This window comes from Gopherus flavomarginatus, chromosome 4, assembly GCF_025201925.1.
Source record: "Gopherus flavomarginatus isolate rGopFla2 chromosome 4, rGopFla2.mat.asm, whole genome shotgun sequence".
Classification (NCBI taxonomy): domain Eukaryota; kingdom Metazoa; phylum Chordata; order Testudines; family Testudinidae; genus Gopherus; species Gopherus flavomarginatus.
Genome location: NC_066620.1, coordinates 169,176,734 through 169,204,020, shown reverse-complemented (window position 1 = coordinate 169,204,020; position 27,287 = coordinate 169,176,734). Strand labels below are relative to the sequence as shown.

At 42.7% G+C, this 27,287-nt stretch overlaps 1 protein-coding gene across 2 annotated transcripts in view; it reads left to right on the top strand.

Moving 5' to 3' along the window:
- The window catches only part of PRIM2 (DNA primase subunit 2), a 319,791-nt gene extending 292,933 nt beyond the window's left edge, over positions 1-26,858 (top strand). For both annotated transcript variants that reach the window (XM_050950806.1, XM_050950805.1), the window contains 2 exons: positions 669-737; positions 26,240-26,858. In XM_050950806.1, the coding sequence (XP_050806763.1) occupies positions 669-737; positions 26,240-26,467 (297 nt within the window). In that variant the 3' untranslated portion in view covers positions 26,468-26,858. The remainder of the gene's footprint in view (positions 1-668; positions 738-26,239) is intronic.
- Positions 26,859-27,287: the final 429 nt, after the last annotated feature.

Sequence of the window (27,287 nt, the reverse complement as noted above, 5' to 3'; positions counted from 1 at the left end):
TCTATATGAAGTGGTAATGTGGAAAATAAAAATATAAAAAGTTGTACTTGATTGCTTCATGCTTCAACCATTTGAATTACTAGACCTATGTTTGCAATTATGTCAGAGATGTTACAATATGATATTAATATATGGAGATATACCTATCTCATGGAACTGGAATGGACCTTGAAAGTTCATCAGGTCCAGTCCCCTGCCTTTACTAGCAGGACCAAGTACTGGGTTTGCCCCAGATCCCTAAATGGCCCCCTCAAGGATTGAGCTCACAACTCTGGGTTTAACAGGCCAATGCTCAAACCACTGAGCTATCTCACCCCTTGACAAAAACTTTCTGATAATAACTGTCAGAAATAAAATATGAGGATGTATTTTCATCTTATTCCTGCTCTTAAATGTACTGAAATCACTAGAACATCTTTCTATCTGTGTTTGTTTTGTTTTTAATGCTACTAATGTATATCTAAGCAACCAGGGTATGATGGAACACAGCCAAAATTATTACAGTACATAGATGACAGAGGTGTCATGTGCAATATACTTTCTTGCATTATATGCCTGTCTGTTGTGAGGTATCTTATAAAGGTCAATGATAAAACATCGGTGTTGAATTCTTCAGTTCTGAATGAATGCTACTTGTGATTACTCTCCTTTTTTTTTTCTTTAAACAGATTTTGGAATTAGTGAAAGGTATGCATTACCAGCTGGCCTGTCAGAAATACTTCCAGTTGACACATGATGTAAGTACATATTTAATTTTTATTGCACAATAAGCAGGGTGCCTTTGTCTCTAGAAAGGGCCCTGGAAATCATGCATGAAACTCCAGAGGCTCTTTACAGTTATCACATCCATCATTGGTTGTCAAATCTTGTTAATTTTAGTGAGTTAATTAGTATAAGCCTTTCTGCTTTGTATTTTAGCATGATTTTTTTATAAAATATTTTATGCACATACATATCACTTCTGTAATATATAAAAATAGAAAAGATCAAGATTTAGCAAAACAAAATGCTTGTTTCTGAAAAGTCAGCATTTTTTAACATTATCACAAGCGCTAAAGTTGTCTGTTCTCTTTGTTTTAAAGAAAAATGCCTAATGAAATTTGTAGTGGATGCAACTAAAACTGTAACCACCAGCGAAAACTTGTTTTAGCCTTTTGTTTTTTAACATATTTCATCACATATAAACATAGTTGGTATCTTTAATTTATGGTGACTAATCATTTCATGACTTCCTACCTAATTTTCTTTCTCAGCGTGGTGAGTTTTTAATTTTTTTTTTAATTATGTGGTTAATTTTTGACTTAAGACAAATTGAAAACATTGACAATGAGAGAATCTTCTCTTTGCTTAGTTCATCTCCTATAATTACTGAATTTTATTATAGAGAATATGAAAAAAAAATTAAAAACTGGAAAGTGTCTATTTTATGTCCTTATAAGGCACCAATCACTGTAGCACCTCATAGTCTTTTTAAGTATTTATATTATGTGGTAGGGTCATATTATTATCTTCCATTTTACATATGGGGAACTGAGGCACAGAGAAGCTAGGTGGCAGAACAGGGCCTTAAACCCAGGTCTCACAGGTCCTACGATAGTACCCATCATTCCTCTCTAGGACAAAGATGTCATTCAAATACAGTAAAAGCTTTGTTATCCAGCATGTTGAAGGAATGGGGAGTGCCAGTATGTAAAAAATTCCTGCTTACTAAGAGGGAGGGAGGGAGTTTGGGTGTGGAGGGCACTCAGATTTGGGGGTTGGGGTGCAGGGCATGGGTTCTGAAAGGGAATTTCTATGTGAGAGGGGCCTCGGGGCAGGGGGCTGGGGCACAGGAGCGGGTGCAGACTGCCAGATTTGGGTGGCGCTCAACTTGGGTGGCTCTATGCAAGCGACAACATGTCCCTGCTGCTCCTAGGTGGAGGCACAGCAGGGTGGCTCTGTACGCTGTCTCCGCCCTGCCCTACTCCGAGTGCTGGCTCCGCACCTCCCATTGACCAAGACTCGGGGCCAATGGGAGCTGTGGGGGCGGTGCCTGCGGTCGGAGGCCACTTCACCTCCGCCTAGGAGCAGCAGGGACATGTCCCTGCTTGCAGGGAGCCATCCAAGGTGAGCACCACCCAGATCCGGCGCACACCAACCCTAAGCCCCTTCTCGTACCCTCTCCCACATCTGAACCCCTTGTGACCTTTCCTCGCCTAGAAGCAGCAGGGACTTGTCGCCGATTCCGGGGAGCCACTCAGAGGCAAGTAGGGAGTCTGGCAGCCCTGCACCAACCAGACTATAAACTGGACTTTCAGTGAAGATCAAAAATGCTGGTTTATAGAATCTGTTTGGTAAAGTGCTGGATAACACGGCTTTTACTGTACTAAGCATATTTCATCAATTAAAAGCAGTTGTGTAAGGCTTTATGGTAGTTCATGTGGTACTGTTGTGCACATTGTGATGATGCTGAAATAATTGTGCACTGGTGATCTGAGCTATATGTGTATTTGTCAGGAGATATAATAATGGTAACTCAGTTCATGGTCACTGGAGTCACCACTGTTGCTTATCATATGATAACTTAAAAGAAAACAATACGTGGGGTACTTTTTTTTTCTTTGAAGTTATATGGTAATGTAATAAAGAGATTAATGAGTAGATTGAATAGCATAAGGGCTAATAATACTTTCAGTTCAAGGACAGTGGTTCAAATTCAGTCTACATCAGCTGCAACTGAAAATCAGTACCATCTGAAGGTTGTTTATTTGCCTATGTAGAATGAATTTGTTGATCACAGTTCAGTTTCTAGTTCTTAGGTTTTCACTGCATTATAAAAATCATTTTACAGGAAAACCCTGATTATTTGAGATTTTGAGTATGTCCAACGTTTGGATAAATCCTTAACTCCAAAATATATGTAGAAATAGATTTTTGGATAAATACATTAAAATGTTTTGAATGTCCCTGACATCTCAGTAGATAATCCAATGATTCATTGGCTGGGTGTGTGTGTAAAATTTTCAGAAGTGTCTAAGTGATTTAGGAGCCTAGGTCCCCTTGAAAGTCTTGAGCTTCTAAATCACTTAAAGCACTGTTGAAAATTTTACCCAGGGATACTGAAGTCTGTCTTCTCCCTTCTAGAGGTGATCCTTCGGTGGGTTATATGAAGCAGCTTATATTGTGATAGTGCTGTACATGTTCAGTGGATAAACAGAAATCTCAGTTTCCAGGATGGTTAAACTGGTGTATTTCATGAGCAATAATTCACTTACATTTGTGGGGCGGGGGGGATAAAAGAGAAAAGGCCATAAACAAAATCATTTAAGATCTAGGGGGACTCTTCATAGTGCCCTGAACAACTGTGTTTACGGGGATTGTGTTTGTTTTCCTGATTCCTTGCTACCTGGACCAGTGTGCTGGGAATGCTGTATAAGAGTGTGTAATCAGTGACACAGAAAATATATGTATACTGTGGATAATATGAGTCTCTGAATAGCGGCTAAAGCTTAGGAAAACAGGAGAAGAGAACTATCAGTGTCAACAAGCATCCTTTGGAATGAAAAATGTATAAGCTAGTTATAATTTATTATTATAACAAGAATTATTAAAGGATTGAAAATGCACCTTATAGTGATAGACTGAAGGAATTCAATCGATTTAGTTTAACAAAGAGAAGGTTGAGGGGAGACTTAATCAGTCTATAAGCACCTATATGGGAAACAAATATTTGATAATAGTCTCTTTAATCCATCAGACAGAGGTATAAGGTATAGCTAGACAAATAAGAGGTATAGTTGTAGCTAGACAAATTCAAACTGGAAATAAAATGTAATTTTTTAACAGTGAAGGTAGATCATCTATGCATCAGTTGTGGTTGATTCATTCACTGACAATTTTAAAATCGATTGGATTTTTTCTAAAAGAGATGCTGTAGTTCAAACAGGGCAGTAGCTCAAACAAAGTATTTTGGAGGTGGTCTATTGCCTTTGTTATGCAGGAGGTTGGACTAGGTGATTACAGTGGTCCCTTCTGGCCTTAGAATCTATGAATTTATGAAACTTGAGAAAATAGCACATCCCATTCATTTGTGAAAGTGATATGTCCTGCCCTGGAGTTCTTATTCTGAAATACCATCAGATCTATAACAGTGAGTTGTTAAATCTACTCTGTCCCCTGCATGTCAGACGTCTTCACAGGGGGCATTCCCATGGCAACTGGGAGCAAACCAGATCTTTACTCTGAGCTTGGGGTTAGGATTGCCCTGCATAAAGAACTCTCCAGAAATCTCTGCTTCCAAATGGCACACAGGGCAGAGTCCAGGAGTCTCTTTCACAGAGCTTTTACATGGTTTGTAAAAGATTTGTAACTAATTATCAATCAGTTCCTTCCGGGTTTTGAGGTTTTTCTCCTCAGAACTGCTGAACACATACATATATATGCTTTCTGAGGAGGGTTTAAAGCAGCATTTCTCAAATGTGGCCACCAGAGGCTTTTCTTATGGCCACAGCCTCCTGGTCAGTGATGGGGGAGGGGAGCAAAGCAGTGGCCCCTCCTCCAAGGCCACCATCAGGGGTTGGGTCTTGCCCCCCCTCTGGAGACCCAAATGCTAGAGAAGCAGGCTGTTAGTAAGTTCCCCACCCTCCATGGGGAGGCAGGCAACAGGCTCCAGCCTTGGGCTCATCCCCATCCATTCTCCCCTGACTCCCACTGCCTCCTCTGTCCTCCTCCCAATCCATTCTCCCCATTGCCTCTGGCCCCCACTGCCTCCCTACCCACTCCCTATCCAGCGCTTAATTTTTCTCTAGGCTTGTCAGGGCTGAGTAAGTCTGCTGCTGTGAAAAGTGATATTTGTACGTTTGGGAATATCACTTTTCACAGCAGCAGACTTACTAGCTAGCAAGTCTGTAAAAAAGCAGCCAAAAAGCAAAATCAACAACAAAAAAGACATGAACGTGTAAAGCATCTTATTGGTGTTTCTATTCTGTTTAGGTCCAATAAAAAATAGAGACAAGCGTACACTATTTTTATGATTTGAGTCTGCAAAAAATCCCAGCATAGATAAATTGCAATGATTTGGACGTGTATGTATGCATATTTATTTGTCTTTCCTAAACTTAATTAGGAATTTTAGTTAAAATTGTAACAGCAGCCACCAGCAAGAGTTGGTGGCTGCACTCTGAGGCCACAAAAATTTGTTTTGAGAGCCTCTGGTTTAAAGGTTTCAGAGTGGAAGGCATGTTAGTCTGTATCAGCAAAAAGAATGAGGAGTCCTTGTGGCACCTTAAAGACTAACAAATTTGCACTCTCCTAACTTCCTCCTTCAAAAATGACAGACACAGTAGCCCACAGAAAACCAGCTCGCAGGTGGTATCTTGGTGAAGTCCATGCTGAGATAGGTGAGCCGGCAGCAATTTAATGGGGCTCCCAGCTGGTATGTGGGTGAGGGCCACATTGAGATGCTTGAGCAAGAAGCTCCCTTCACTGAGACCAAACCAGAATCAGTGGCATGGAGCCAGGAGTAAGTTTTTCAAATCCTCCTCTCCTTTCCTCTCCTCTCTCCAAGGTCTGGGACCCACCTTCCCACAGTTTACAGAATAAGCAGAAAATTTCACTTGAGCCTTCTGACTAACATAGGAAGATGTGCTGGCTGGGAGTAGAACATAGGCAAAATTGATTCAGAGATGGTTGAGAATGCTGCAAAACATACTCCCTTCCCAAAGGTGTTTACCAACAGGACTTCAGCTGCCATGAAAGGTGCCAGCTCTTGTGACTTTTCTGATACCAATGAGTCATTTGTCTTCACTGGTTCCAGCTCACTCCTCATTCTGTGCAGTCACTGCCCCCTCAACCTGGACTCAGCATCAGGGAGCATGGGGTAAAGTGATTCAGATCACCTTGCTTGGGAGATGGACCTATCTCTCTTCCCCTCTGAGCCTCCTGGGGTCCCACAGGTCATAAAGTGGCTACAGTTTTCCTTAAGGAGACAGTAGACTCCTTTCAGTTTCCCTAGTAACGTGCGCTCTCTCTCTCATAGGGTCCCCTCCTCTTCTTTCAAGGGTTTGGCCCAGGGTATAATGAAGGATATTACTCACAATTAGCTGTTGAAAGGGCAGCACAAAGACTTACAGTCTCTTGTGAGAGAATTCTCCTCTAGATCTTCTACTGAAAAGGAGGAATTTCTAAAATTGGGGCTTTGAGCGAGATACTTCAGACTCTTAACTAAGCTTTCCAGATTTATTAATGAATGGGGGTCTAATTTCACAGGTGCTTATGTTTTTAGAAAATGAAACACCCATACAAAATTGCACCCTGAAAAGTTGAAGAAAATTTATTCTTAGTTTGAAGGTGTAATTAAGGTGGAATGGGAGTTCTTTATGGAGATCTGCTAATACCTATGGCCTTAAGTCTTCATTAATGTGGCTAACATTAAGCTTGTTTCAGTCTTCTTAGTAAAGGTCAGCTGCGGGAGTATTCCCACAAACACACACAGAGGAGGGGAATAACATGATCTCTCACATTAAACTTGGATACAGCAGCCTCAGCCCTGAGGCTGCAGTCTAATTGTGCAGATTTATGCTCAGCTTGGAGGCCCTTGTCAGCATGGAAAACAAGCAAACAAAAACATACATGAAGTGTTTTAAGAACTGATGCTTCACCTGACTCTGATTTGCTGTACATTCAAAAATTCAAAAGCCTTGCATCAGGAGCAATTATGGCTCCACTTGAAGAAACACGAATTGCCAGCTAACATCTAATATCCTTCCAAATACTGTTGGTAATCTCTTTGGAGAGCACAGAGACACAGCAGTTACTGAGGCTTTAGACAGGGGAATAAGTCCCTTCCTCCTTCCAGTGAGAGAATTTTCAGTGGGTGTTCGCTTTTAAGCTACTGCTGCTCCAGAGTAGAAATTACACATTTAGAGACCATTGCTGCGTTTCCTGAGAGTTCAAAGATCAAGGCTGGAGTTATTTGGAAAACAATCCAGCTCCAAAAGTTCTTTTAACTTGGCTTTCTCAAGTTTTCTATGGCATGTGTTATGCAGAAGGTCAAACTAGATGATCACAGTGGTCCCTCCTGACCTGAGAATCTGTGAAAGTCTGGGCTGATCCCCTTCCCCACCCCCGGCATGTTTCAGAGTGGAAATCAACCACCTCAGAAAATGGGTGTTTCAATATAACTCACGTGTTGTCCCAGGATAAGTTAAAAATTCATCAACTCATCAGCAAGACCACTGTACCATCATCTGGGCTCATCTCCTACACATTGAAACACTGAAACCCATTTTGTGGCAAGACAGATATTTTGGAAAGGCCACAAGATTCTTTGTGGTACAAAGAGAAGCATTGGTATGCAGCCCATTTTAGATCTTAAATCCACATAGAAATTAGTATTCCAAGTGGAAATATTGAAATCCACCATTACTGCAATATCTTTCCAAAACTTCAGAACATGAAAGTAAGTTTCCTGGACTTGTAACTTCTACACCGATTTTCACAAATTTCATATCAAACCTTTGTTCAAGGGGAAAGGATGCATATCTGCCACCATTACTGCAATATCTTTCCAAAACTTCAGAACATGAAAGTAAGCTTCCTGGACTTGTAACTTCTGCACCGATTTTCACAAATTTCATATCAAAGCTTTGTTCAAGGGGAAAGGATACATATCTGCTCTTATCTGATGACATTCTCATCTGGTTACAGAGGACCCAGCAGCCATTACTACAAGCATTCAGAAACGTGGCTTTGAGTGAAGAAGTTAAAGGAGCAATTGCAGCCATCACGAAACTCCAGCATCTAAGTTATCATCTAAGGCCATCTCTATTTCAGAAAGGAGACAGCAAATCAGGCACTATCTTCTTCTAAGGATTAGCATCTCTCTCTATGTCTGACTTAGTGTATGGTCTAGTGAGTCTTGTGTGGATACCCAGTACAATTTGTGTGTAGCTTCCAGCTAACAATTGCAGCAAATCAGCATATAAAGATCTTGGCCCAGATTTAGTACTAGCATCTTTTGTTGAACTCATTCTTAATATTATTTAACAGCTACCTAATGTCAGGGGTTGGGTGGCTCATCAAGATACACTTAGAACCAAGTATCAGAGGGGTAGCCGTGTTAGTCTGGATCTGTAAAAGCAGCAAAGAATCCTATGGCACCTTATAGACTAACAGACGTTTTGGAGCATGAGCTTTCGTGGGTGAATACCGCTTTCGTGGGTGAATACCACTTCCTCAGATGCATGAACCAAGTGAATGCAGATAAGATTAGCTAGCCTTTCAGTGCATCATATGCCAGATTGAAATCATGTTGTTGAACTTATTTGCATCTAAGTCCAGTTGGAAAACTGAAGAGAAACAACATAAAAGACACATTCAAAGGTGGAACTCTGGTCTTCTTATCTTCTTATCTTAGGAGTAGTCTAAAAGGCTTCCTTTTTGCCTTTCTGCCATCAGCCACAGAGAGTAAAGCTTGTGAAGGAACAGGCTACAGCGATTGTAATCACCTTCTCATTAACCATTTCAGATTTTGGTTTCATATCTGATTTAACTGGAACTGGAACCTCCTCTCAGACTCCCAATATATGTACATGCTTTCTAACGTCAGCTGGGAAGTGAGAGGAGGGAACTATGGCCACTCATTCTACAAAGGTGATAAACCCCCTCCTGGCATCTCGGAGAAAATTCACAAATGATATCTACATATTACTTGAGGTTTAGATATTGATATTACAGGGGACACGCATCAGGGCAAAGTCAGCTGAAGCAAAGGACACACTACTGTTTTTACAAGATGACGCTCAGTAGGAGGCTCAAAGCCAACGCTACTTGGAATGGCAAGTTAGCAACTTGACACATATTGCACTCAAAGAAACTCGTAAGAATCTCTTTTTACTGTCACATAATAGATTACTGAGGATCACCAGTCAAATCAGTCCTCTGACAATATGCAGATTCCTGTCATCATCAAGTCTTAATAAAACAACCTTTCAGCTTCACAATTGATAGGTCTCTGTTTCTCTTTTCATTGAAAGTATTTTGCTGTGTCACCACCCCATTGTTCAAGAAGGTTTTGGAAGTTGGCCTGTTCTCAGTGAAACAGCCTTCTACCAAATGCTTCATGAGCAGGGGGCAAAGATGTTAATTCTTTAGTGTTTGAGAAAGGGTTGATGGAAATCCCTGTAGAGCCTCCATGGCCTCAGTCATATGTTCTATGAAACATGATAGATCTGTAAACTAACCAGCCCTTCATCTTCAACGTCACCACAGTATTCCTTATGAAATAGAGGTGATGGTTGTGTCCTTCTGGATGAATTCAAATATCCTAAGAAAGTAAAATATAAAAGTTAGATGTGAGCAGAGCCTTCAAGGGAGGAAAGATATATAGAGCAGACACTTTCAAAGCCTCTATGGTAGAATTCCTCTCATTATCACATACTCCATTAAAAGAGTAGCAATTTTTATGGTCAGAAAGAACCATGTTATGAGGCCGTCCACAAGGCTACTCGAGGGCTTTCCATCAACACTTTCTCATATATTATAGAATCAACATCTTCACTCCTGCTAATGCAGCATTTGGCAGAAGAGTGTTACAGAACAGAATACATCACTAACCCTTAAGTTCCTTTTCAATGCTACATGGGTAAATAGAATGAACCCTGAAGCCTCCCTCCCTGGCTTGGGATGATTTACTGCTTTCTACATTCCTCTGTAAAGACTGTCTGACATGAAGGAGACCGAGAAAAGAAAAAATCTGTCTTATCTGTGAATTTTCATTCAAGGAGCCTCTGACATAGAGTCTGACCCTCCCTTGGAGTACTGCATTATGTCCAGGGTTCCCCCTCACCCTTGCTATCACTCATTTAGTAAGTAGTTTGAAAAAGATGATGTTCCTCCAGAAAGTCCCATAATTTTATGTTAAGGCTCTGCTGCAGACGATTGGAGTTGAATAGCACTTTTAAAACTTTTACATAGTATTTTTCATTTTTGGAAACTATCTTCCTTTGAAGAGTGTCCTTTTGGGTGCTCCACTTCAGGTGCATGTGCATCCCTATGTGCCTTCAATCAGAGATTTTCATTAGCAGTGTCCAGTTCAGCCCTCACATGCGCTAAACATCCTCACGCCCTGCACTATGGCTATATCAGGCTGAACGGGCAAACTGCCCTCAGTTCCTTCTCAATTGCATCAGCCTGAGACAGAAGTTTGATGTATCGATCTTGAGCATGCCTCAACTAGATAGCTTTTGCTTAGCTTCTAGTTTAGCTTAGTTTAGGTGTTCAGTTTTTTCAGTCAGAAAGTTGATTTAGTTGCACTTTGGAGGATTGTTTTTACTTTTTCCTCCCTCATTTGGAGCCATCCTCTCTGAGAAAGCAATGCCCAGTTCACGTGGTTTTAAATGCTGCATTACTTGCTGAGAGGCTATCCCAGGCAGCGATGGTCCCTCTAAGTGTGTTCACTAACTGGGAGAGTTGCATCTCCCACAGAAGTGTAACTTCTGGTTAGCCCTTAAATCCAGGGCAAGAAAAAGCTGGGAAAACAAGCTGCAGCTACTGATGATGGAGAGGTTCCCTTTGGCCCACTTCAGAGCGAAGTCAGGACTCGGACTGTATCTAGCGCTCCTTTGACTTCAGCTCAGCGCTCTCCTAGAAAGAGAGAGGCTCTAGAAACATACTCTAAAAGTCCCAAGAAGTGCAGCTCTGACTCCTCTCATAGAAATCCACTTTGAAACGACCTCACTCTCCAAGTCGGTCAATAGTCTTGGAAGCTTTTACCTCAAGACTCATTACTGTAGAGGCTATGGGCTCCTCTGGTACTGGTGGGGATGGGAAAGTCCCTGGCTCTAAGAAAAAGCATGGCTCCACAAAGATTTCAGTATCCTCTGGAATAAATGAATAGAACAAACACAAAAGAGCAGCACCATTTGACATAGCGCCTCTTCCAGTACTTCCCCTAATGAGCTCTTTAGTACCACATAAGACTAAGCCTCTTTCTATATCAGCACCTACTTTGGAAAGCTTAAAATCCTCAGTACTGTCCAGTAGGAACAAGCAGGCTGTCCCATCAGTACCGCAGCTTTACTCACTACCGCAAGGCTTTAGGTATCCGAAGGATTAATCTGTGACTGCTGAACCAAAGTCTCCACTGCTTGCAAGTACCGAATGCCTCTTGGCTCCAAGAAGGAACCACTGGGTCTCCATATGGTTCTCAGTGCCCATATTGGGATCTCTGGACAATACTGTTGGTAATTGTAATGACAGATGTACCCCTGTTGGTGTGAGTAGCATACCTCAGTGCTCATAGAGTAGGGTGCAAATGATCACCTCAAGAAACTAATCTCCACAAGAACCTGTTGGAGCTGAGGGCAGTCAGAAATGCCTGCCTTCATTTTCTGCCTCTCGTCAGGGGCAAGTCTATCAGAGTAATGACAGACAATATGACTTGCATGTTTTATATTAATCATCAAGGAGGCATGATATCCCTCTTTGTGTGCCAAAGCAATAAAGTTATGAAACTGGTGCATAAAACATCATATATGAATTTCAGTAATTTCTCTTCCTGGTATGCAAAATGTCCCAGTTAATACTCTCAAAAGATATTTTTGTCAAGGCTATGAATGGGAGTTGAACTCCCAGATTCTCGATGGCATAGTTCAGATTTGGGGCTTTGTAGAACTGGACTGCTTCAGCAAAGCCACAAACAAAAAGTATAATCTGTTATGTTCAAGAGGGGATCTAGGGTGCAATTAGTTGGAGGATGCCTTCCTCCTACCTTGGAGGAAGAAGCTTTTCTACGCATTTCCCCTAACACCTCTCATACTTAGGATGGTAAATAAAATCAGACAGGACAAGATCTGGATTATCCTAATGGTCCTGACCCAATAGTGGTTGAGACAAGAATAGTTTCCTTATCTGTTTCACTTGTCTTGCTAGATAGAGAAATATATCTTCCCATCACTCCTCAACTTCTCTCCCAGGATGGTGGTTGATTGATGCATCCCAGTCTTGGAATGTTCTGTCTTGAGGCATGGCTCTTTGATGGTTCATGGGGTTAGTGTCAACCTGTTCTGCAGAAGTACAACAGATATTACTAAATAGCTGGAAAGATTCTACTGGAAATACCTTCAGAAGTGGAGAAGATTTGGTCACTGGTGTGAACTCCAGGAAATCGTTCTTGAATCTTCCTTGCTTTCATGTGTTCTAGATTACCTGTTGAAATTAAACAAAACAGGATTGTCAAACAGTTCCCTCAAGTTCATTTGGTTGCTATAAGAGCCTTTCATTCCACAACTGAGGGTTTGCTCATCCTACAAATGTAAGTTTCATTAAAGGTCAAGAGGACCTTTTCCTGCATAAAGACCCCACTTCAGTTTGAGATTTCAGTTTAGTTCTCAAATGTCTCATGAAACCTCCTTTTGAATCAATGGCAACATGCTCAGTACTGAACTTGTCTATGAACACAGCCTTCTTGGTAGCCATTACATCTTCCCGAAGATTCGGAGAAAGTGAGGCCTTAATGTCAGACCCTATTCACCGTATTCTACAAGGACTGGGTTTCCTTACATTCACAACTCAAGTTCCTACCTAAAATGTGGTCTGAGTTGAATTTGAATCAGATCATTTATTTACCTGTTTTCTTTCTGAAACCACGTAAGTCTAACCTGGAGACTTCTTTCCATACTCTAGATGCCAGAAGGGCATTAGCCTGGATAGAACTAAAGCATTTCAAAAGCCTCCTAGACTGTTCGTTTTGGCTGTACACAGATTTAAGGCATCTGCTATTTCTACCCAATGACTGTCAATTTCTGGGAGTCAATGTATGTTATAGAGCTGGGCTTTACTTAAAAATGTCCCAGCATCTGAGATCTGCAGAGCCACTACATGGTCCTCAATATTTACCTTCTCCAGGCACTGTGCCCTGGTCAGTGTTTCTTGATCTGATGTGGCAGTTAGCAGTGCAGTTCTTTCTTCACTTCTGGACTTGATTCTGAAGCTTCCTCCTCCCTAAAGGAATTCTGCTTGGGAGTCACCTGAAGTGGGCCTCCTACAAGAATGCTACTCAAAGATGAGAGAGACTTACTCACCTTGTACAGTAATTGTAGTTCTTCTAAATATGTGTCCTTAGGTGTGCTCCACTACCCACCTCCATCCCCTCTGCACTGGGATTTCCTTATGGGATTCAGAAATGGAGAAGGAACTGAGGGCAGTTCACTCATGCAGCCTGATATAGCCTAGGTGTGGGGTGCAAGATGTGTAGGGTGCATGCACAGGTCAAACAGACACTACTAATGAAAATCTCTAGTTGTGTATGTGTGGGGCGTGTGCACACCTGAAGTGGAGCACCCATAGGGGGACACATCTCAAGGGACTAGTCATTGCACAGGATGAGTAATATCTTTTTCTGGAGAGTTCTTCCTGAGAGGCGATCCTAATCCAGAGCAAAGATCTAGTCTGTCTCCAATGCCATGCAGATGAGGAATGCTTGTGACATTTTCCAGGGGTACTCAGGGTTGTGAGGCACTTTACTATTCCCTGCCATTAACATGAGAAAACATTGTCTGTGCCTGCCCGGAGTCTACTCCGTGACATCACCAGCCACAGGCAACACAAGCACTCCCCGCTCAGCCTATGCAGGCTCTGCTGTTCCTCTGCAGATAAGCGATAGGCACACTCCAACCCCACAGCACTCTGAAGTTCCAGCCCCTGTTCCACTAGACACTCCCTGTAGCCAGAGTCTTTCCCTGCTGCCTCTCCATTGCCAGAGCCTTTCACAGCCTCACTTAGCTGCACACTACATTGAATATAGACGCAGCCTGCCTTTCACTGGAGCACATAGATACACATGTCCTAGACACAGCCTCAGGTGTAGATAAGACCTAAGATTTGTTTATAGTGAAAACAAGTCAAAGTTAGTTTAACAAAGAACAGGGACTTGAGAAGAACAAGTGGATATATATAAAATAAAATCAAAACATGCTTTTTAGAGCCTGAACTTAACTAACGAGACATTCTCCTGTCTAATAAAAGTTAGCTTTTCTCCCAGAGTTAACCAGCCAGACTAGGTGTGATTCTCCATTCATAAGACAAGCCAGTTGGCAGCTTGTCCTCTGCATGAAGATACCTGCATGTGCCTTTGCACCCCAAATGTAGTTCCAGACATCCACTGGATTCACTTGTAAACAGAATCCCCCTTACTGCTTCTTTATTCCTATATGGAATCTCCCCTGGAGACTTTCCAATCACTTGATTAGCATTTTGCTCAAACTGTAAATTGGCATTTATTGTGAAGTATACAATACTCAATTTACATATAGTCAGACAGGGTAGATAAGCATCTCTTGCCTGAAAGAAACTTCTTTATTATCTTCTGCCGCAACTCACAGATCTTAAGAACATAATTTTTAGTATATATACATAACTCCTTAAATATTATCCGTACATACACTTTGCAGTAGTTGTGATGATCTGTGTGACACAAAAGCTTTCAGTAGGGACCTTATGTGACATTCTTCAATGAACATTTATGGTAGAGACCAGACTCAGGGGATCCTTGCAACCCTATGCACCCCTGTGCCCTCTGCCAGTGGGTACCAAGAAGTCCCTGGGTCATAATGCCCCACTGCAAAGTCTGACTGACATGTATGTCTTCTTATTCCATGTGTATGTAGTCACCAGATTTTATTGCTGTTTTAGTCATCAGCATCAGGAAAGAAACTGATTTTGGTAGTTACATTGGTTTAATGTTTTAGTCTACTGGGATATGAAGCCCATGCGGGTGGATTACATTTTTTGTTAATTAGATAATTCTGTTTTGTAAAATTAATGGATTAAATTCTTATTGCCCTGCTAAAAGAATGGCTTAATGAGTCCTGAACTGGCTGTTCACCGAGTTGCTACTTTGAAATATCTTTTCCTCTTTAATGGCCTTTAAAAAGGGATTAAATGATTTAATTCCATAAAGTTCCAAGCACCGCTAGACAATACTAATACTTCATAATCCTGTAGTGGTATAATTTTTGTACAGTGTGTTAGGGCTCGATTTAGATTATCTGACACCTCACTGATCAGTAACCAAGCTAAATTAGTGTTTGTTAGACAAGACAAGACAGCATAGCACAAAAAGGAAAAGGTTAATACATTGATCTGGAGAACAGGCTTGCAAGTGTCCCTGTGTTCCAAGTTTCTCTTTCTCTCAAAGCTAAGCTTTTATACCCTGCTTGTTAACACTGTTTTACTTTCCCGTGACATTTTGTGGTAGATTACATACTTACATTATCCAATCATACATTAATGTCACACCTCTGGCTTTATCTTAGTGTCTGCACCTATAATATAGAAAGTTTATCAGGGATGTAATTATTTAAATGAATATATTGGCTGTCTGTCACCTTCGGTCTCTTAAATTCTTTTGTGGTCTGTGACAAATTAGTGCATGTCTACGTATGTCTCTATTAGTCTGCAGATTTCATTCTGTGTTGTGAATGCCATTTTGATTGTAAATTGTACTGCACCTTTACTTTTCCTTTTTTAACTTCAATAATGGACTAGAACAACAGTTTTCAACCGGGGCTGTGCGGCCCTCCGGGGGTCTGCAAGCCCTTTCAAGGGGGCTGCAGGGCTGAAGCCCCGATCCCTGGCACCCCCCATGGGCCTGCAGTCCCAATTCCTGGCACCACCCACAGGGCTGAAGTCCAGAGCCCTGAACCCTGGTGCTTCCTTTGGGGCAGAAGCCCTGAGCCCATGGGAAGAGTTGGGGGCATGGAGGGCATTGCCCACCCCAAACTGCAACACAAGTGCATGGCAGTCCAGGGGACAGCTCCACACCTCCCCCTCCCCCACCCTCAGCCAGGTCAGAGGCAGGAAGCCAGAGCCAGGCAGTGCGAGGCAGATGCTGCTCTGGCTGGTGCCATGGAGCGGGCAGTGGCAGCATTCCCTCCACTCCTGCTGGTGCCCAGGCTGAAGCTGTTCCTCCACTCCCAGCCCCTTTGTTCCCACAGAGGCAGCCAGTAAGAGCTCCCTGGGTGAGAAGACACAGCTCCATGGCTGGCAGACCCCTCTGGGAACAGAGACTGGAGGGCAGTCCTCCCAGCACACAGCCCCTAATACCTCTCTCCCTGCTCCCTGAACTATGTCCTGCCTGCATACAGTACCAGCTACCCTCCTCCCTGCTCCTACAGCCACCCCATGTGCACACAGCCTCAGCTACCCCCTGCCTGCACACAGCCCCAGCTACCCACCTTCCTGCACCCTGAGCTACCCCGTGCCTGCACACATCCCCTAGCCACCTCTCTTCCTGCACTCACAGCCACACCCTGTGTGCACACAGCCCCAGCAACCGCCTCCTTGCACCCTATTTTCAAACTTTTTGAGCTAAGCCCCCCACATTTGAGTTATAATTGTTGATTGCAGGCGGCCACCGCGTCTTCCCCCCCGCCCCCAATCACGACAGACTGGGTGACCTGCTGAGGTGAGACAGGAGGTGGAGGTGGCACTCCCTCCCTGGACCCCACCATGTGGAGGTGGCTCGAGCCCCACTTGTCCCTGCCTCCCACTCCCAATAGAAGTCAAACTATACCTATGTCCAAGGCCCCTTCCCCAAAGCCCTCCCCCACCCTCCACTGGGCCCTACAGCTTTTATAGCATGTCGAGGGGGGCCTCAGAAAAAGATTGAGAACCCCTGAACTAGAATATCTAAGAGGTATTAGAAGAGACTGTGTGCCCTACGGAAGGACCATAGAATAATGACATAGCTGCTACATAGGGGAAACAGCGTTCCTAGAATAGACTGAAGATGGGCTGTAACCAAGCAAGAAATCCCCTGACAAGGGACTCAAAGCCACTCAGGGTGTCATCTGACATGGAGATCTGGAATTTTATTGAAAAAGTCAAGTTCTGCTTTAGCAGGAACTCTCACTGACCAGAACAAAAAGGCAAGAATGGGCAGGAGGGTGCTGAGACACCAAAAGGACTGACCAAAACCCAATGGTCATTCAAAGTGGTGAGGACACTGAAGGAAGGGTTTTACATGCAGGTTTTGTGTAATTTTTCTGTAGATCTGTATATCTCATTTGATCGGTTTAGAAATTCCTGTGTTACTTGCTTCAGTTATCACAAAGTAATCCAGATGGTCCATCGCTTTGAACTCTGAGGAGTTCTGCACTAGATTCAGGCCCTAGGTAGTTGGACTGCAGAGGCCCTTATCTTAGGAAGGCATAGGACTGTCCTTTGGGGTGGGCTGTACGGGTGGTTGCCCAGGGCAGCCCACCAAAGAAGTTGCCATGTGGTGGGTTTGCCGATTCCCTGACCTGCCGTGATGGAGGTGGCAGGAAGAACAGCAGCGTCTGGAGCGGGGGGAGGTACCTGAGCTGCGGGGGGGGGCGGGGGCAGTTGGACAGCCAGCTGAGCCAGATGATTCCTCCCGAGCAGGGGTGGCCCTCCTCCCCCATTTCTCCACTGCCATGTGCAGCTGCTGCTCCTGTTTCTCTCCTCTCCACCCCCCCTCCCTGAGCCCCTGGCCACTCCTGACTGAGAGTGTCCTCCTGCTGTGGTGGTGGTGGTGGTGGTGGGGATGATGTCAGGGTGCCCCCTCCGCCCCACCCATGTACCTAGTCTTTGCTGAGCTGAGCTGACTGGACAGGGGAATCGGTGTGTGCTGCTGACTCTCTAGGTCTGATGGCAACTGCTTGTGTCCGAACACGCTCTCAGATGCCTGACCCTGAGTGCTTTCTTAAAGAGAAAGTGCACTCGACACTCACTCAGGCGCACACACACTCCCCTCAACACACACACTGTCCCCGCAACACCGACCCCAGGGCTCCCTGCATCCAGGTCATTTACCCCACCGAGGCTGTGCTGTGATGTGAGCATCAGGAGCTGCTGCTCTTCTGCCTTCCCCTTACACAACCCAGGTAGGGAAAGTGACCTGGATGCAGGAGGGGCAGATATTGGGGTGCAGGAGGGGGGTGGAGGTTGATGTGAAGGGGCCATGCACAGTGCAGGGGTAAGGGGTGCAGGAGGGGAGTGCAGGGGTTGGGGGCAAAGCGGGCATAGTGAGAGATGAGGGACACAGGTGGGAGCAGGGGTTGGGATGAAGGGGGCACAAGGCAGGGGTTGGGGCACAGGAGGGGAGTGCAGGAGGTAGGAGTGAAGGGGGCACAGGAGGGGAATGCAGGGATTGGGAGGAGGGGCACAGTGCAGGGGATAGGGTCACAGGAGAGGAATGCAGGGGTAGGAGTGAAGGGGGTACAGTGCAGGGTTATGGGCACAGGAGGGGAGTGCAGGGGGTAGGAGTGAAGGGGGCACAGTGCAGGGGTTACGGGCATAGGAGGGGAGTGCAGGGGATAGGAGTGAAGGGGGCACAGTGTAGGCGTTACAGGCACAGGAGAGGGGTCCAGGGTTTGGGGTGGAGGGGCACAGTACAGGAGTTAGGGACACAAGAGGGGAATGCAAGGGTTGGGGTGGAGGGGCACAGTGCAGGGTTAGGGGCACAGGAGGGGAGTGCAGGGGTTGGGGTGGAGGGACACAGTGCAGGGGTTAGTGGCACAGGAGGGGAGGGCAGGGGGTAGGAATGATGGGACACACTGCAGGAGTTAGGGTGCAGGAGAGGAATGCAGGGGTTAGGTGAAGGTAGCACAGTTAGGTAGAGGTTAATGCGCATGAGGGAGGGCATAGGTCGGGAGTGAAGGAGGTATAGGGATTAGTGATGCAGGAGTGGGGGAGCAGCACTGGAACAAAGGGGGCACAGTGCAGGGGTTGGGGGAAGAGAGGGTGGGGAGCCCATGGGGAGCCAGGGGCAAGAGGGGGGCACCCACAGGGGCCAGGAGCACCAAAATGCAAGTTCGCTCGGGATGCCATTTTCGCAAAGGCCGGGTGTGTTAAAGAGGGAGTCAGCACCCAGAGATAGTGCCTAGATTCTGGCAAGTAAGCTGAAGAACATGTGGGGATCCAGTGGGTAGATTCAAACATAGCATCCTGGTGAGCATCCAGCCAGGGCTATAACATGGTAAGTAGGTGTTTCTCCTGTATTTATTGGATAGTATTCCAGAAAACAATATGAACACCCTTTGAGAGAGGATTCCTTAGTCTATGTCCTTTTGACTAAGAATCCTAAACTGCTCCATCCTCCCTTCCATCAGCCTCTTGTTAGATGTTGGAAGTTGATCCTCCTCTTCAGGATAGTCTTCATAGAATTCTCAAACTAATACCACCAAAATTGTAGTAAAAACAATGGTAAGAATAGTGAGAGAAAATCAGACTAAAGCAAAACATGAAGTGTGCATGATATCTGTAGTGTTCCACGTTACCTGAGTCCACCCAATCCTCAGCTCCCCAAGATTCCCCGTTCCTCTTTCTGGGAAGACTGGTAAAGAGTCAGAGTAGGGAAATAGACCTACAGGTGTCAGGTTTCTTGTGATATCTGATGAGGTTCTTAGTTTCACCATTCAAATTACTTTTGACTTGCCTCATCTGTGATCTCATCCATAAAGATATTTACATAAATGCACTCCATATTTCCAACCCCAGACATTAAAAACCTATGAATCAGGGTGTCCCCCCAACTCATAAGATTTGCTTGTAATCATCAGATATTTTAAAAATAATTGATTATGGGTTCTTTTTATTTGATGTCTAGTTGTTGGGCCATTAGGGTACACTTGGGGGAACATTTTAAACTTTTCTCAGCAAGCCTGGGGGTGAGAAACTTACTTTTAAATGAAAGCTGAAATTGTCCCGTAATCACCAGAATCTGGGAGCCAGAGCTTTAAGATAGCCAGCCAATATTGCAAGACTCATGATAAATCATGAGAGTTGGCAACACTGGGCCATTATTTCTTATGAAATCTCCGGTGCATATATCTAAAATTTATTCGGAATTATATTCCCTTCCTTGGATAAGTAGTTTGTAGTTCCTATTCCTTTCCTATATCACTTTACAAGATAGGCGTCTGAAGATGTAAACCCACGATAGTTTTCTTACAGCTCCAATTTATATATTATATATATTCCCTCTCCAAATCTGTGTACTCCTTGTTCTATCCTAAAGGCCATGCTTTTGCAGCTTACTGTTTGCAGAAGACCAGCTTGCTATTTATCTCTAATGAGAGTCTTTATATTTTCTTATCATTTCTTCATTTTAATTCTACTGTGTTGCAAACAGACTGAAAAAGCATTGCCAAAGGCCCTAAAACAAGGGAAAGTACTATTTAGGCAAGTAAGAGTCAAGTTTTATGCCCCCAGACAAAAACTGTAGTTGGTCTGAGACATCAGGCACAGGAGAACCAAGCCTATTAAGAGAAGGGTAACAGAGTAGCTGAATAGGATTGGAATAAAGAGAACTGAGCTGCCTCAGAGTAAGACAATAAGAAGGGGGTTAATAGATCAATAGAGCTCAGCTGCCACTCCAAGGGTATGGGAATAGGTCTATTCAATGTCAGCCGCAAAAGTAATGGATGGATACCAGGCAGAAGTGAACACTTTTCGTCGTTAGAGGCAAAGCTGTACAAAAATCAGATATATGCATCCGAAAAAACGGTTTTCATAATATTTATTAATATGTCTGACATCTGTAGGGGTCCTACATCCTACCACCCTTCATCTGTATTCCTATCCATCTTCTCGTCCCCTGGCCACTGCCTCCCTCCCCCGCTGCAGCTATATGCCCTCCAGCCCCACGCCAAAGCTCTCTGCTCTTAGCCACAATGCCTCCACTGGCTCCCTCCCCATTTCCCCTCTCCTTTCCCTTCCTCCCCATCATCTCCCCTTCATGCCTCCTCCCACTTCTGCCTCCCCCTCCCCCTCCGGCTCCTGCAAATACTCCCTTTTCTCATTAGTCATCCCTCTCTGCTCCAATTAGGTTGCTTCCTCATTTTCCTCCACAGTGCCTGGAGTACCAACAGTGGAAATACTGAGAGCATAGATGAGGCAGTCTTTTAGCTCTCAGTTTCTGTAACTAGTGCCACACTGGCTCCAGCAACCAGGAGAACAAATTTCAGGGAAAGTCCTACTCAGCACCTGTAGCCTAGTGATGGAACATGCCCAGAGAAGTAATCTTCAGAGAATTTAGCTGCCAGACTCTAACAAGCCACCACTGAGCATGCTATCAATTTTTCAGAGGCTTGTAACTTGGCTAAATTTGGGCAGATTATTTGGATACTAGTATTTTTACTTGAATTTGAAATAAATTATTTCATATTCTCATTTATGACTTACCATTTAAGACTGTTGTTGGTAGTGGCTTTTGATTCATATTTAGGGCCCTATCAAATTCATGGTTATGAAAAACATGTCACAGACCATGAAATCTTGTCTTCCTTGTGAAATCTGGACTTTTGTATACTTTTACTCTATACTGTAGAGGTCTCACAGAGGAGACCAGTGTTTCTTAAACGAGGGGTCTCAACCCAAAACAGGGTTTGGAGCGGGGATTCCCAAGGCTATTGTGGGGGGTGGGGGTTACAGTATTGCCACCTTTACTTCTGTGCTGCCTTCAGAGCTGGGTGGTTTGAGAGCGGTGGAGGCTGGCTGACTGCCCAGCTCTGAAGGCAGTGCCACAGTCAGCAGCAGTGCAAAAGTAAAGGTGGCAAAACCACACCATGACATCTTTATTTCTGTGCTGCTGCTGCCAGTGGGGCTGCCTTCAGAAATGGGCTCGCAGTCAACTGCCGCAGAAGTTCCTGCAGCCGGGGGAGGTTCCTGAAGGTGAGTCTGCCCTGAGAGTGGCCCCTGTGGGGAAGAGGAAGTCCCGTCCCTCACCAGTCCAGCCAGGACCAGTAGCTGGAGGCCAGCATACTGTAGGAGCCTTCAGCCAGGGCGCCCCCAGCCCTGCCCTTCCCTGGCTCCAGGCTCAGCATCCTAATTATATTGGGAGTTAAAGGAGCTTTGGACTGGCTGTGGTGGGGGCGGGGTTAACCATGGAACTCCTCCCCAACCATGGTGCCTTGGGCAGTTGCCCATGTTGTTCACCTGTAAGCCCAAACCAGCCCCCCACAAAAGTGAGGACCACCCATATCATGCCACCTTCACTTCTGTGCTGCTTCTGGCAGCGGTGCTGCCTTCATAGGTGGGTGCCCTGCCAGCAGCTGCTGCTGTGCAGCCATCCAGCTCTGAAGGCAGTGCCGCCGCCAGCAACTGTGCAGAAGTAAGGGTGGCAATACCGCAACCCCCTACAATAGCTTTGTGACCTCCCCCATGATGCTCTGTTGGATTGGGACCCCCATGGTTACAGTACCGTGACCTTTCAGATTTAAGTATCTGAGGCCATGAAATTTATGATTTTTTTAAATCCTATGATTGTGAAATTGACCAAAATTCATAGTGAGTTTAGTAGGGCCCTATTTATATTAAAGGAAGTCCATATGAGTCAGTCATACAAAATATACAAGACTGAAATTGAGAAACCGTGGCAAAGTAGACCCAAATAGAAAAAGCAGAATGCAAAGAAATGCCTTTACACAGTCACGGTAGAAATAATATTTAATTCAGACATTGGGAGAAGCATATTTTCTTACCGAAGAAATTAGAGGTCTGAGCTGCATGTGGTCAAGTAGTAATAATTTTAAAGAAAAAACACAGTGATATCAACTATTGATTATTGGTAGATTATAGGCAGCCTGTCCTAATGACAGTGGTATAAAAATGATTGTTGCTTTGAAATCAGATTGCATTCCAAAATTCAAGAGCAGTTTAAATAAACATATTTTAAGGCCTCAATTTTAACATGTAGATAAATAATAAAGTGGCTAACATGTCTTTAACAGTAATTAAAGTATATTAATTAATGCCTACATAATGTGCACGAGTGATGCTTTTTCAACAATTGGTACTACAGCAGTTTGTTTTTAAATTAGTGTGTCTTTTTTGAAAAACGTTATTCCTGAGTACCTGTAAATATTTACTATTCTTGCCTGATTTTTTAAATAAAATTTTTGTGAGTATAACTGTTTAGTGAACTTTCTAATGCAGAATATTTTAGATCTGTGTAGTTAGAGTACAGGATATTAAAAATGAAAGCAAAAATATATGTTATTATAATTATAGAGGTAACTGTCATCTTTGTTATAACTTGCCAGATATTGATGTTTTAATATTACTATTTCTAATTTTATTTAACCACCTCTGTTCCCTACTTTATTTGGAAAATGAATGTCAGTATCTTCTTGCTTATTTAAAGCTAGGAGGATGGAAAATGTACGTTTGCTTTTCATTGTCCTTTGTGGTCAAATCTCATTTAAGTGAAAGTTTTTGAAACTGAACCACAGTTAATTGATACCATTTGCTGTGGCACTATGATTGTTCCATATGGCTTTTTTTTGTAATACCAGCTGCCTTGTTATCAGCTGACATTGGAAACTGCTTGATTAAAACCTAAAGATCCCAGAGGTGCAACACTGTTGCCTCACTTCCTTTCAAAACCACATTTGCTACAGTAGAAATATGAGACCAATGTTTGCGTGAAGGTCAACGTGAGGGAAAATATGTTGAATTCAAGGAATTGTTTGGTATCATCTTTTAGATGAAATAAACAGATTTGTTTAAAGTAAAATGCCCTTCAGACTGGATCAATATAGATTATAAACTCTACTTTTCTTTACAGTACATCATGTACGGTTTTTTTTCCTTTTATGCTGAATTAATTGCATCTGTAAATAAAACTGATAAACTTGCTGAAGAAATTCAATTTCAGTCTATTACTGGTTGGTTAACTTCTGAAGACACAATGAACCTTTAAGGAAGAATTATTGATACAATTTTTAAAAGTTTCAAATGACTAGGTTACTGACAAAATAAATATTTTTCTTAGAATAACCCAAGCAGTCTGACTGAACACACAGAGCAAGGAAATATAAATATGTTCTTCTGTTTTTTTATTAGTGGATCAAACAAGCCATTAATTTCTCAGATTAATTTTTGTGTCATCAGAGTAGTATATTATTATGCAGAAAAATCCTTGTGGAAATTTATTTTTTGGGAAGTAGACTGAGAAGAAGCAGTAAAAAGGTAATAGATCGTAAGTGCAGAATTTCCTTAAAGCAGAGTTGTCCAAACTGCGGCTGATGAAGTTCTAGAAAGACTCAGCAATATTCTTTAACTTTAAAAAGGAGGAGAAGTTTGTAGAGATAATCCTTAAGATTTACAAAGCTGACTACAAGTTTCAGTTGAATTTAAAGGGCGTTGTATGAGTAAATCATGAAGTCATCTTTGAAAATCTCAGTCTACGCATCTCATCATCCAGCTTCATTTTGATACAAGCAGATACTTCATAGATTGTTCTAATTCTTTATAAAAGGAGAAAAAGGAGTTACTATCCAGAAAAACAAGCTGAGAGTCTAAGGATAAAATAGGAAGGCTAGTAAAGAGATTTGGGTTGAGTGGCTTTCAATATGATGAGACACACAGCTCCATAGTTCTCTCTTCAGACCCTTCTGGTATAGGCTGGCTAAGATTCACCCACGTAATACAGAGATGAAATTTAACAAATGGGAAAAATAGCTGGAAGAAATATCAAAGATTAATCAGACCTCCAAATTAGGGGAGAGGTGGTTATGTCCCCTACTTTTTTTCTAAGATTTTCAACCTGACAGTCATATTGGAATCCCAGCTGCTCCTACATACTGAGACTGTAGCACTTGCTAAGATTGCTTTTCATCATATATTTGGCAAGGAGGTTGTGACCTTTTCTTTCTTATGTAGGACCTCACTGCAGTTATCCCTTCTTTTGTCACATCATGGCTAGATTATTATAATACAATCTAATTTAAAACCTTTCAAAACTTGGAAGTAGTACAGAATGTGACTGGGCACTTATTCAGCAATGTTTCATGCAAAGAGCACATTACATCAGTGTTACATGTTTGCATTGGCTTTGTCGTTGACTTGTAGATGAGCTCTAAAGTGTTGATTTTGTCCTATAAAGTCCTAAATAATTTTTTCTCATATGATATTGTGGCATTTACCTCAACATCCTCTTCCTAGTACAAAAAGGGAGGATATTGGCAGCCAAGAATTCCCAATTGGTGGCTCTTAGCTTTAGAATTTGGCCTCCTACCTTGGTTAACCAGATCCCAAAGTTGATGACCTTTTTAACAGTTCTTGTGGCTTGTGGAAAGATGATGATGGGGTGAAGGGTGAATGCTGGGGACAACTTGACTAAATGCTCCTTTTAAAAGACTATCTAGCTTTTTGGTAGATGTTTCAAGCTTGTAAGCACCTAAAGAGAGGGATAGGGGTTATAAGTGAGGTTGTGAAATGGGTACGGCTGAGTAGCTTGCTTTTAAGACTATGAAAGGCCCATAGAGGAAAATTATTTTTAATGTTTTGGTATGTTTGATGACTGTTTAACTTTTTTTCAGATTGTGTAACTGACTAGAGAATTAACTAATAGGAGCAATCACAAACCAGAATACATAGTTCTAGTAGTTGAATGAAAAGACATGCCTGACTTTAAGAAACAATTAAAAATAAAATAGAATGCACATTATAGTAGTTTCTCTTCCTTCTTCCAACTAATCAGAAGCCCATGTGCTGTTTGATGTGGGACGGGCCCACTGGGATTCCTTGGAGCTGGATCACATATGTCCTTGCAGCTTAGCCCCAGTGCCAGTAGAGCAAAGACAAGATTGGGCCATTGGCCTTCTGCCTAAGCCTGCTGACTTGTTGAATATATAAATCACGTCAGTGGTCAACATCAATAAGGGCTACTGTGAGAGTATGGACAGAGGTGGATCTACTGTTTTACCCATGGCCTCACATTTGTATTGACAGCCAATCCTGATTTGTTTCATGAAACTTTGTTCTTACTTCTGTTCCCCTCTGCCCCATTTACTCTAGCCTAGTCTGTAGCTCACCCACCCAAAATTGGAAAAAAATTGGATGTAAAGAGTAGGATGGGTTCACCAGGTGAAGTTGTAATAACCTGTGTAGTTTCCACACTTCTGTTACTTTATATGTTTTCTTTACATTTATTTGTAGTTCCTGCAACATTACAAGAAAAACAATGTTAAAATCATATATTTAATAATAATATTAAAACAATCATTTTTATTCCTAAAATATAGGGGGAGGAGGTTTGTGTTGCAATTAGATCCTTGGCATGATAGTATTGAATCAGACAATTATCAGCAAAGTGATTTCCCCACACCCCCATGTTCTTAAACAAAAGCTAAACTAGTTAAATGACTAATGCTACTGAATGAGTTCATCTAATCTAAAATTCATCTTTTGAAATACCATGTAATAAGTCCTTTTCCTTTCCTTCTGTGTACAGGTTGATGATATTGGGTTTTCTTTGAATCATCCCAATCAATATTTCACAGAGAGTCAGAAGCTACTAAGTGGTGATAGAGAAGTGAAGAAAGAACCAAGTGAACCTGAAAGCTTCCAGCAAAAACTGAGTAGTCAGAAAAGTACAAGTTCATGTTCCATTCCGATTTCTTCAAACACAGAAGCAGATACAGAACTGGAGGGACTGGATGCATATTTCACTGAAGACTGAGAAGCTTTGTTGTTTATTTTTCTCGCCTTCGTTACTTCCCTATAATTTTAGCAACATTTTCCCTCATAGTAAGAGAGTAAGCACCTGGCTTTCTGGAGAGCTTGGGTCAGTAAGGCTCTAATTTGGCTGATGAAAGGAAAGAAGAGATGCATAAATTTTAATTATATCTGATAGTTTTCCTTGTAGCTAGGGCACATCGGTTCCATTGTGCAATCAATTTCTAACTGCTTGGGGCATGGGAACTGAAAATTAGTTCCTAATTTGAATGATATTGCAGTTTCTATGAGTTGTTTCTGTGCTCATAAGCATTTTGTGTGTAACCCATCTTTCCTTATACTCCACATTTTTAAATAGCTTTCTCTTCACTGTTTTTCTTAATAAACATGTTGAAATGTAAAAATTTGTGATCTTTTCTTGTTCAATTATACTTCTAGAGTGATTCAAGCTGCCTAAATCATATTTACAGATATATCTTTTTTAAGAAATATTATTTCTTGGGACATGGGGAATACCTCCAATTAGTAGTATTTATTTACAGTCTATGATTTGGTGGTTAAGGACTCAGATCATTAGAAAAACTCTGATCTTTCTATTTAAAGTATGCATATGACCTTCATTACCATCTGAGCAACTTACAGTCTTTTAGAGTTGTATTCTCACAGCTGTACTTTGACAAACTGGGAGTATAATTATCCCAGTTTCATAGATATGGAACTGTGGCACAAAGAGACTAAGAACAAGATTTTTAAAGGTATTTGGGTACTGTTTCAGTCAGCGGTGCAAAGCCTAAGTGATTTAGGTGATTAAATATAATTTTCAA